Source organism: Oncorhynchus kisutch, linkage group LG8 (assembly GCF_002021735.2).
Source record: "Oncorhynchus kisutch isolate 150728-3 linkage group LG8, Okis_V2, whole genome shotgun sequence".
In the NCBI taxonomy this organism is placed as follows: Eukaryota; Metazoa; Chordata; class Actinopteri; order Salmoniformes; family Salmonidae; genus Oncorhynchus; species Oncorhynchus kisutch.
In genome coordinates, this window is record NC_034181.2 from 6,301,537 (window position 1) to 6,313,012 (window position 11,476).

At 40.8% G+C, this 11,476-nt stretch overlaps 1 protein-coding gene across 1 annotated transcript in view; it reads right to left on the reverse strand.

Moving 5' to 3' along the window:
* LOC109885554 (serum albumin 2) overlaps nt 1-664 on the reverse strand; it is a 23,442-nt gene extending 22,778 nt beyond the window's left edge. Inside the window, exon 1 of the mRNA XM_031829599.1 lies at nt 297-664. Coding sequence (XP_031685459.1) covers nt 297-409 — 113 coding nt within the window. The 5' untranslated portion in view covers nt 410-664. The remainder of the gene's footprint in view (nt 1-296) is intronic.
* Between the last annotated feature and the right edge of the window lie 10,812 nt (nt 665-11,476).

Genomic DNA, 11,476 nt, shown 5'->3' on the forward strand with positions numbered 1-11,476 from the left:
TCACATAGATTTACTCACATAGAGTTACTCACATAGATTTACTCACATAGATTTACTCACATAGAGTTACTCACATAGATTTACTCACATAGAGTTACTCACATAGATTTACTCACATAGATTTACTCACATAGAGTTACTCACATAGATTTACTCACATAGAGTTACTCACAAAGAGTTACTCACATAGATTTACTCACAAAGAGTTACTCACATAGATTTACTCACATAGTTACTCACGTAGATTTACTCACATAGATTTACTCACATATATTTACTCACAAAGAGTTACTCACATAGCCTTGAATCCATCTTTCTTGGCCTCTGTGAAGATGGTACAGATCTGATTCTGAGACCGGGCTGATACACACAGCAGCACCAACAGGCTGCAGACAGCCAACAACTGCATGATGGAAGTTCAGACTCACGGACGGAGGGATGGATGAAAGAGGGGATCTAGCGATTGAGCCCAAGAGCTGAGAGACACAGGGCTTCTTTATACTTTTGTAGAATTTTGCAGTTGGTCAATCATTAGCTAACCTCTCTCTCTTTCTCATTTGAGTCTGTCTGTCACACAGTGGTCTCTCAGTACACACTACTGGTCAGATTAAATGTTTTCGTAGTTATATGGAAATCCAACCTCCCATATTACACATATTACAAATGATTGCTATTCTTGGAGATGAAAGTGCAGAATCTGTGTGATGTAATTGGGGGGGCGGCTGGGAGGGCGGCTGGGGACACAAAGGTCTGAAGGTACAACGTCCACTCTGCTGTGTCTCCAAACTGTCCCCATACAAACCTGCCATGTACCATCTGACCAGTAAATATTTCCACCATGAATCGATCTAAACTGATTGTACCTGTATACAGCCTAGAGTAGCCTACAGTGGAACAAGGTTCAATGGTTAACTTATGTCATCTTTATTTATGAGATCACATTAACACAAAGATAAATACAAAATAAAACACAACCATAAAAAAAAACAATCACAATCCTCCCTATTCATGTTACAAATAACAGGAATAGTACTGAAAGGTGAATGGTATCAGGTGTTATACCCGTTTTGTAATTCATTATCAGTAGGCCAATAGATGATGTGCATTGTTACAGCTATTATGCATGCTTTGTCAATAAAACTCCCGAATGAAACTGTTAGTGTCAAACAGCGTTGTGTTCTACTTGTAGCCCTGATCGTCCTGAAAAGAAAATGGTGAAACACTTCATTTTGAGGCGAAATACAAAGCGGTGGACATGCAGATGACGATCAGATAAATGAGTAGCAGTCTCGGGCCTGATCGGGTTCATGTGCCCAGGAATAGACCTACACCCCCGTAATCTAACACAAACACCTCCTCTTGGACTGTCAACAAACGTTTTAGCCTACACAAATTACACACCCCATGTACATAAACACGTGGACACACAACACCCACACGACATTAGAAAGCACAAAACACGCATTCACACACGTGCACGCACAAACAAACTGAATGACACCTAACACCGACTGTACAAAACATTAGGAACATCTTCCTAATATTGAGTTGCACCCCCTTTTGCCCTCAGAACAACCTCAATTCGGCAGAACATGGAATTGACAAATTGTTGAAAGCGTTGCACAGGGATGCTGACCGATGTTGATTCCAATGCTTTCCACAGTACTGAAGTGATTATTGATACCGGAGCTCTGATGCAGTTTTCAGCGCATTACTGAGCCGAAATAATATACTGATGCTCGTTTCAAAATAACATTACGACGTGATCAATGACGTCCGAAGTTTCGTTTGATCACGTGTTTTTTTTTTTTAAACCGTTGCAAAATGCGTCATCACACTGATTTCTTCTTCTTCTTTAGGATTTGTTGTTTTGGCGGATCGCGTCCGATTTAGGCGCATACACCGCCACCTACTGTACTGGTGTGTGAGGCCATTTACGGTCTAACTACATTAAATTCTGGATATGGTAATAGAAAACTAGGAAAAAGGAAAAAAAGGAACATTTCCCTGACAACTATTAGCCCTCTAAAAAACCCACGGCCCATTCCACTATTTAACCCTATGTAATCAACGGTCCGAAAGGCCATAATACTACCACTCAACACCTACAGCAACTGTTCACACTACTCACATCTCGAATTCTCCCTCCTACACACTGCTGCAAAATGCCCATAAACTTGACACCTAAAACACCATAGTATTTTTGGAACAAAAGCTCTCACACAATAACTTACACTTCCTAATGTAACGGATGTGAAACGGCTAGCTTAGTTAGCGGTGCGCGCTAAATTGCGTTTCAATCTGTGACATCACTTGCTCTGAGACCTTGAAGTAGTAGTTCCCCTTTGCTCTGCAAGGGCCACGGCTTTTGTGGAGCGATGGGTAACGATGCTTCGTGGGTGTTGTTGATGTGTGCAGAGGGTCCCTGGTTTGAGCCCGGGTATGGGCGAGCGGACGGTCTAAAGTTACGCTGTTACAATTGCACCTGCCATTACAATGAATTCACTCTCTTAACGTTCACTTTCCTCCTTTAGCTCTCACAAAGGTTCTTGTACGACCCTCCATTCCATATTCCCTCAAAACATATTCCACTTTTCTCCTTATCTGCCATCTCCTCCTTCAACGGATCTTCCAGAAGGTTTGTGCCTTCCCCCACTCCATATTCATTCATAATATGTTCCACTTTCTTTTTTTCGACCTACCTCCATTCATCCCCACGCGGTGACCACATCAATTGATGCCACCTATATCCCACAGATTTCTCCATGGTTTCGGTGCTTTTTTTCAAGTTCGTTTCAAACACTGACCCCTACTGGACACCGTACTTACAATATAGTTATGACTTTTTTTTCACGTAGCGTTGCCTGAACAATAGCTCAATATAGTTCGGATTTTTATAATGGAGCATCACCTGAACGTTAGAGCCAGGGTCTTGGGGACCAGATCAATCAGACGACAGGGAATGGGGTTGAATCTGAGAGAAAGTATGTGACGCCACACTGTATGCACGTTATTGTTTAAACAATTCATTTTATTGTAACGCCAGAGCAATTAACAGATATTTCGGTTATGTTTTAGCTTTTAAACAACAAATTGACCGACGTTGGTTAAATTATTTGAATTCCATGTTAGTTTTTTTTCTTGGAGCTCAATGTGCACATCGCACAGTCTGTCTATAGATAAATCAGATCCAGCCTGAACTGTGCGATGTAGTAGGGAGTTGTAGTTTCCAACAGGCCAACATTCTACATAGTTTCGCGCATAAAATGTGGTAATTCACTACGATGACCATAATACATTGCGCATCTACTTGGTCTTTGTTTTTTTTATGCCTGCTATGGAAGAGAGAAGAAAGCGCGATCTTTCAATATTAATTATCCAACCTTTTTATGCGCGAAAAGTACATGTCGGATATTTTTTTTTAATGACAGGTCTAATGGAAACATTTTCTTCTGTAAACCTTCCAAACGTCTACAAAACGAAATACGCTAGACAAGGTGGGATCTTTTTGTGTGGGTAAAATGAATTATATGAGAAATTTCGGTGTAACAATCACATCGAATTAAACTTGGAGGTTATGCGATGGACATGTTGTGTGGTCCTCCCGCTACAAATGAAGTGTGTGTGTTTAGTGAGTCCTCCAGATCAGAGGCAGTAGGAATGACCGGGGAGGAATGTTCTCTTGATAAGTGTGTGACTTAGACAACTTACCTGTCCTGCTAAGCATTCAAAATGTAACAAGTACTTTTGGGTGTCAGAGAAAATGTAGGGAGGAAAAAGTACATACTTTTCTTTAGGAATGTAGTGAAGAAAAAGTTATCAATCATATAAAAAGTACAGATACCCCAAAAAACTACTTAAGTAATACTTTCAAGTATTTAAGTAGTACTTTCAAGTATTTTTAAAGTACTTTACACCAGTGGCTATATGTGCGCTCTAGCCAACATCGAGCATCACAGCTAGCAATGAGGAATCGGCCCAGAGCGTCCCACTGATTGAATCGGCACAAAATCGGGTGTTGGACTCGGCCCGGAATCAAAATGAATGACAAAATGACCCGATTTAGTAATTTTAAATATTACCATTATACATTTTTAAAAATTGTACCCATCCACAAAAAAATACATTTTGTCTCTGGGGGAACCCCATACACCTGGTGACTGTGCATGCGCCAAGCCCGCCACAGGAGTCGCTACAGCGTAATGGGACAAGGGCATCCCGGCCTGCCAAACCCTCCCCTAAATCGGACGATACTGGGTCAATTGTGCGTCGCCTTATGGGTCTCCCGGTCGCAGGCTGGCACTTGTCTTAAACCAGCATCTGTAGAAACGCAGTTTGTACTGCGATGTAGTGTCTTAGACAGCTGCACCACTTGAGAGGCCCCATCCAATAAGGTTTTAAAGCTGATCAATTGCCTTGCACAAGGTATTTCATTTAAATGTTAATTGTATTTTTTGATCACAGAAACAAATTAGGAAAAAAAATAAAAATAATTAAATGTTAATTATATAAAGCAGCCTGTGTAATCATCTGCCAGAGAGTCTGCCCAATCGGCCCGACACCCAAGTAATACATTTGGGCCAGATAACTCCCACCGGAATCGTCCCGAGCTCAATCCCCACATCCTAGCTATAAGTAATACTGCCGATGGCTGCCCATTCTCGGGCCAAATGACGTCCGGCCGAATCTGACTCTCGGCCGGAATCGTCCCAGATCCACTGTGCTAGCTGGGGGTGTTGGCTAGAAGACACTTGCTAATACCAGAGGAAGCACCCTCACTATATACTGTAACAGCAACAATTTTGTGAGAAAACCATCAGTAAATTAGAAAATACGATGGAAACCCATTTAATTTGTATTTTTGAAAATGTTGCAGGTAAATTCCACGTGCACTATGCCATCACTCATAGCCTTTTATTTCCAACAAGGCAATTTGATGGAAACACATTTCTGCTGGAAAAATTTGTATATTATTTTTATAAACATTTTTGAATATTCACATGAAACTCTGGCCAATTGGATGGAAACTAGCTAGAGAGTGTAGCTGTTGCTTTAAGAGATATCTCTACCTGAAAATACATAATGTAAGTGATTGATAGGTGGTAGTCAGCAGGCATTCAGCAGTCATAAAAGTATGCCTTATTTACTGGGAAGAACTACTAAAATAGTGATTTTTTTCTGCATCGACAGCAGCTCTATAGAGATGAGATGATGACTTGGAATGAAATAATAAAGTTAGCAAATGAAACTAAATGTAATAAACACAACATCTGAAATATTTTATTAAAATAAAGTAATGTGAATAAAAGATGGTTAGTAAGTGGTAAGCAGTAATGGGGCAGTCACAACCATCATGAGGCTTTTAATAATTGTTTTATTCTGTGTTGTTACAGCATTTAAACCACATAGTGCATTTCAAGTAAAGATTCACATATTATAGTATATTATATTATAGTATATTATAGTATGTTATAGTATATTATATTATAGTATATTATAGTATGTTATAGTATATTATAGCATATTATAGTATATTATAGTATGTTATAGTATATTATAGTATATTATATTATAGTATATTATAGTATGTTATAGCATATTATAGTATATTATATTATAGTATATTATAGTATATTATAGTATATTATAGTATGTTATAGTATATTATAGTATATTATAGTATGTTATAGTATATTATAGTATATTATAGCATATTATAGTATATTATAGTATGCTATAGTATATTATAGCATATTATAGTATATTATATTATAGTATATTATAGTATGTTATAGTATATTATAGCATATTATAGTATGTTATAGTATATTATAGCATATTATATTATAGTATGTTATAGTATGTTATAGTATGTTATAGTATATTATATTATAGCATATTATATTATAGTATATTATAGTATGTTATAGTATATTATAGCATATTATATTATAGTATGTTATAGTATGTTATAGTATGTTATAGTATATTATATTATAGTATATTATATTATAGTATATTATATTATAGTATATTATAGTATGTTATAGTATATTATAGCATATTATATTATAGTATGTTATAGTATATTATATTATAGCATATTATATTATAGTATATTATAGTATATTATATTATACTATATTATAGTTTATTATATCACGGTGGTCTTCCAAGGTGGCATAGCAGTTCAGACGTCTTTTGTCCTCGTCTTGTCGTGTCCTGTATATATATATATATTTACAACTTTTTTCACATACATTTTATTTTTATTTTCCATCAACTCATCTTCAAAACACTCTCCTGCAACCCGCCTCACCAATTTATATTTATAAAAAAGTATTATTTACCTCAAATCTGTAATCCTCCAAGAAGCTAGCCAGAAACTCCAAGAAGCTAGCCTGAAACTAGCCAGAATCTAGCCAGAAGCTAATCCAGAAGCTAATCAGAAGCTAGTTCAGAAGCTAGTTAGCTTCTTTACTGGCAAATCGTTAGTATTCAGCTAACCACGGTTTGTGGTCATCAGCTATCCTTTAGCTCGAAAATCGCCAGTTCTGTACGGCGCAGCGCGGCTCGGAACGGATCATACCGGACCAATTTTTCTCTCCATGTCCCTGGATATCGACTGCTCTCTGGACATTCATACCCGGATCTCACAGCTAGCTAGCTGCTATCCGTGTGACTATCGGCCTTCGTCGATTCCGGAGCAAACATCAATTATTCCGGAGCTAGCCAGCCCCGTCAATCACTCCTGAGTTCCATCAATCACTCCTGGGCTGCAGTCACCTATCCGGACCCGTTTTACTGCCTATGCGGAGCCCCACCGGGCCTTCACAACTGGACTGCCGACGTTATCTACCCGAAGGAGATCCGGCTGGCTCCTCCGTCGCGACGTTACCTGAACGCCCAACTGCGGCCTGCTAACCGTTAGCTCTCTTACCGGCTGCTATCTGAATAGACAATCGGACAATTTATTTATTTTTATTATTATTATGTTTTCTTCTTGGGCCTCTATAACTATATCTATTGTTTTTATTTTTGTTGTTGTTGTGTGATTTGGATTAATCCCCTCTACCACACGGAACCCCACTAATCTACTGACGGAACGCAAGAGGTGGCTAACAACAGACCTCCATCCTATGCTAGCTTGCTACCGATGGCCTGGCTAGCTGTCTAAATCGCCGTGACCCCCAACCAACCTCTCCACTCACTGGACCCTTTTGATCACTCGACTAAGCATGCCTCTCCTTAATGTCAATATGTCTTGTCCATTGCTGTTTGTTCTGGTTAGTGTTTATGGGCTTATTTCACTGTAGAGCCTCTAGTCCTGCTCACTATACCTTATCCAACCTATTAGTTCCACCACCCACACATGCAATGACATCTCCTGGTTTCAATGATGTTTCTAGAGACAATATCTCTCTCTTCATCACTCAATACCTAGGTTTACCTCCACTGTATTCACATACTACCATACCTTTGTCTGTACATTATACCTTGATGCTATTTTATCGCCCCCAGAAACCTCCTTTTACTCTATGTTCCAGACGTTCTAGACGACCAATTCTCATAGCTTTTAGCCGTACCCTTATTCTACTCCTCCTATGTTCCTCTGGCGATGTAGAGGTGAATCCAGGCCCTGCAGTGCCTAGCTCCACTCCTATTCCCCAGGCGCTCTCTTTTGACGACTTCTGTAACCGTAATAGCCTTGGTTTCATGCATGTTAACATTAGAAGCCTCCTCCCTAAGTTTGTTCTATTCACTGCTTTAGCACACTCTGCCAACCCGGATGTTCTAGCTGTGTCTGAATCCTGGCTTAGGAAGACCACCAAAAATTCAGAAATTTTAATTCCAAACTACAACATTTTCAGACAAGATAGAACTGCCAAAGGGGGCGGTGTTGCAATCTACTCCAAAGGTAGCCTGCAGAGTTCTGTCCTACTATCCAGGTCTGTACCCAAACAATTTGAACTTCTACTTTTAAAAATCCACCTCTCTAAAAACAACTCTCACCGTTGCCGCCTGCTATAGACCACCCTCTGCCCCCAGCTGTGCTCTGGACACCATATGTGAACTGATTGCCCCCCATCTATCTTCAGAGTTCGTGCTGCTAGGCGACCTAAACTGGAACATGCTTAACACCCCAGCCATCCTACAATCTAAACTTGATGCCCTCAATCTCACACAAATTATCAATGAACCTACCAGGTACCTCCCCAAAGCCTTAAACACGGGCACCCTCATAGATATCATCCTAACCAACTTCCCCTCTAAATACACCTCTGCTGTCTTCAACCAAGATCTCAGCGATCACTGCCTCATTGCCTGCATCCGTAATGGGTCAGCGGTCAAACGACCTCCACTCATCACTGTAAAACGCTCCCTGAAACACTTCTGCGAGCAGGCCTTTCTAATCGACCTGGCCGGGGTATCCTGGAAGGATATTGATCTCATCCCGTCAGTAGAGGATGCCTGGTTATTTAAAAAAAATGCCTTCCTAACCATCTTAAATAAACATGCCCCATTCAAGAAATTTAGAACCAGGAACAGATATAGCCCTTGGTTCTCCCCAGACCTGACTGCCCTTAACCAACACAAAAACATCCTATGGCGTTCTGCATTAGCATCGAACAGCCCCCGTGATATGCAGCTGTTCAGGGAAGCTAGAAACCATTATACACAGGCAGTTAGAAAAGCCAAGGCTAGCTTTTTCAAGCAGAAATTTGCTTCCTGCAACACTAACTCAAAAAAGTTCCGGGACACTGTAAAGTCCATGGAGAATAAGAACACCTCCTCCCAGCTGCCCACTGCACTGAAGATAGGAAACACTGTCACCACTGATAAATCTACCATAATTGAGAATTTCGATAAGCATTTTTCTACGGCTGGCCATGCTTTCCACCTGGCTACTCCTACCCCGGACAACAGCACTGCACCCCCAACAGCAACTCGCCCAAGCCTTCCCTATTTCTCCTTCTCCCAAATCCATTCAGCTGATGTTCTGAAAGAGCTGCAAAATCTGGACCCCTACAAATCAGCCGGGCTAGACAATCTGGACCCTTTCTTTCTAAAATTATCTGCCGAAATTGTTGCCACCCCTATTACTAGCCTGTTCAACCTCTCTTTCGTGTCGTCTGAGATTCCCAAAGATTGGAAAGCAGCTGCGGTCATCCCCCTCTTCAAAGGGGGGGACACTCTTGACCCAAACTGCTACAGACCTATATCTATCCTACCGTGCCTTTCTAAGGTCTTCGAAAGCCAAGTCAACAAACAGATTACCGACCATTTCGAATCTCACCATACCTTCTCTGCTATGCAATCTGGTTTCAGAGCTGGTCATGGGTGCACCTCAGCCACGCTCAAGGTCCTAAACGATATCTTAACCGCCATCGATAAGAAACATTACTGTGCAGCCGTATTCATTGATCTGGCCAAGGCTTTCGACTCTGTCAATCACCACATCCTCATCGGCAGACTCGACAGCCTTGGTTTCTCAAATGATTGCCTCGCCTGGTTCACCAACTACTTCTCTGATAGAGTTCAGTGTGTCAAATCGGAGGGTCTGCTGTCCGGACCTCTGGCAGTCTCTATGGGGGTGCCACAGGGTTCAATTCTTGGACCGACTCTCTTCTCTGTATACATCAATGAGGTCGCTCTTGCTGCTGGTGAGTCCCTGATCCACCTCTACGCAGACGACACCATTCTGTATACTTCCGGCCCTTCTTTGGACACTGTGTTAACAACCCTCCAGGCAAGCTTCAATGCCATACAACTCTCCTTCCGTGGCCTCCAATTGCTCTTAAATACAAGTAAAACTAAATGCATGCTCTTCAACCGATCGCTACCTGCACCTACCCGCCTGTCCAACATCACTACTCTGGACGGCTCTGACTATCAAACATCTAAAGAACAATAACTCACCAGGTGTTGATGGTTGAAGATATCCCTCTCGTGGTGTGGGGGTTGTGCTTTGGCAAAGTGGGTGGGGTTATATCCTTCCTGTTTGGCCCTGTCCGGGGGTATCATCGGTTGGGGCCACAGTGTCTCCTGACCCCTCCTGTCTCAGCCTCCAGTATTTATGCTGCATTAGTTTATGTGTCGGGGGGGCTAGGGTCAGTTAGTTATGTCTGGAGTACTTCTCCTATCTTATCCGGTGTCCTGTGTGAATGTAAGTATGCTCTCTCTAATTCTCTCTTTCTTTCTCTCTCTCGGAGGACCTGAGCCCTAGGACCATGCCTCAGGACTACCTGACATGATGACTCCTTGCTGTCCCCAGTCCACCTGGTCGTGCTGCTGCTCCAGTTTCAACTGTTCTGCCTGGGATTATTACTATTTGACCATGCTGGTCATTTATGAACATTTGAACATCTTGGCCATGTTCTGTTATAATCTCCACCCGGCACAGCCAGAAGAGGACTGGTCACCCCTCATAGCCTGGTTCCTCTCTAGGTTTCTTCCTAGGTTTTGGCCTTTCTAGGGAGTTTTTCCTAGCCACCGTGCTTCTACACCTGCATTGCTTGCTGTTTGGGGTTTTAGGCTGGGTTTCTGTACAGCACTTTGAGATATCAGCTGATGTACGAAGGGCTATATAAATAAATTTGATTTGAATTGATCAGAATTTTACAAATTATTTTCTGAACAAGTAGCTCCTTTCCTATTTGAAGTCTTTTTTTTAGAGAGTATTAAAAACAATGTTCTCCCTCCTACAATGAGTCAGGGGTTAATAACACTGATACCTAAACCTAAAAAATAAGTGCTGCTCATCGATAACTGGCGTCCAATTTGTCTTCTTAATAATGACTATAAGATTAGCCTTACTACTTGCAAAAATAATTAAAGAAGTCCTGGATGCAGTCAGTCTGGCTTCATGAGGAACAGACATATTTCTGACAATGTCAGACTAGTATTAGACATACTTGACTACTCAGACCTAATAACTGAGGATAGCTTCATATTATTTTTTAGATTTTAATAAAGCATTTGACACAGTTTCTCTTCCACTCCCTTGGGAGACTTGGCTTTGGGGATTTGTTCTGTAAGGCTATTAAGACTCTCTGTGCAAATGGAAAACAGCTCTATCAAATTGAAATATGGCACCTCACCTAGATTTGAGTTAAAGAGAGGAATTAGGCAAGGTTGTCCTATCTCCCCGTACCTGTTTTTATTAATCACCCAACTTCTTACAAATTCTTTAAATAATAGTCCTGTAAAAGGTATTTACATGGCTGGTAAATAAATTATTATAAGCCAGCTGGCTGATGATACTACACTTTCTCTGAAAGACGCTAACCAAATTCCCATAATCGATCAATGTGATACAATCCTTTTCCAAAGCGTCTGGTCTATATCTTAACATTAATAAATGTGAACTCATGGCTGTCAAAGATTGTGTGACACCTTCATGTTATGGTATTCCAGTAAAAGAAGAACTTCCATATTTAGGCATAACCATTACAAAGGATCAGAAGTCTAGAGG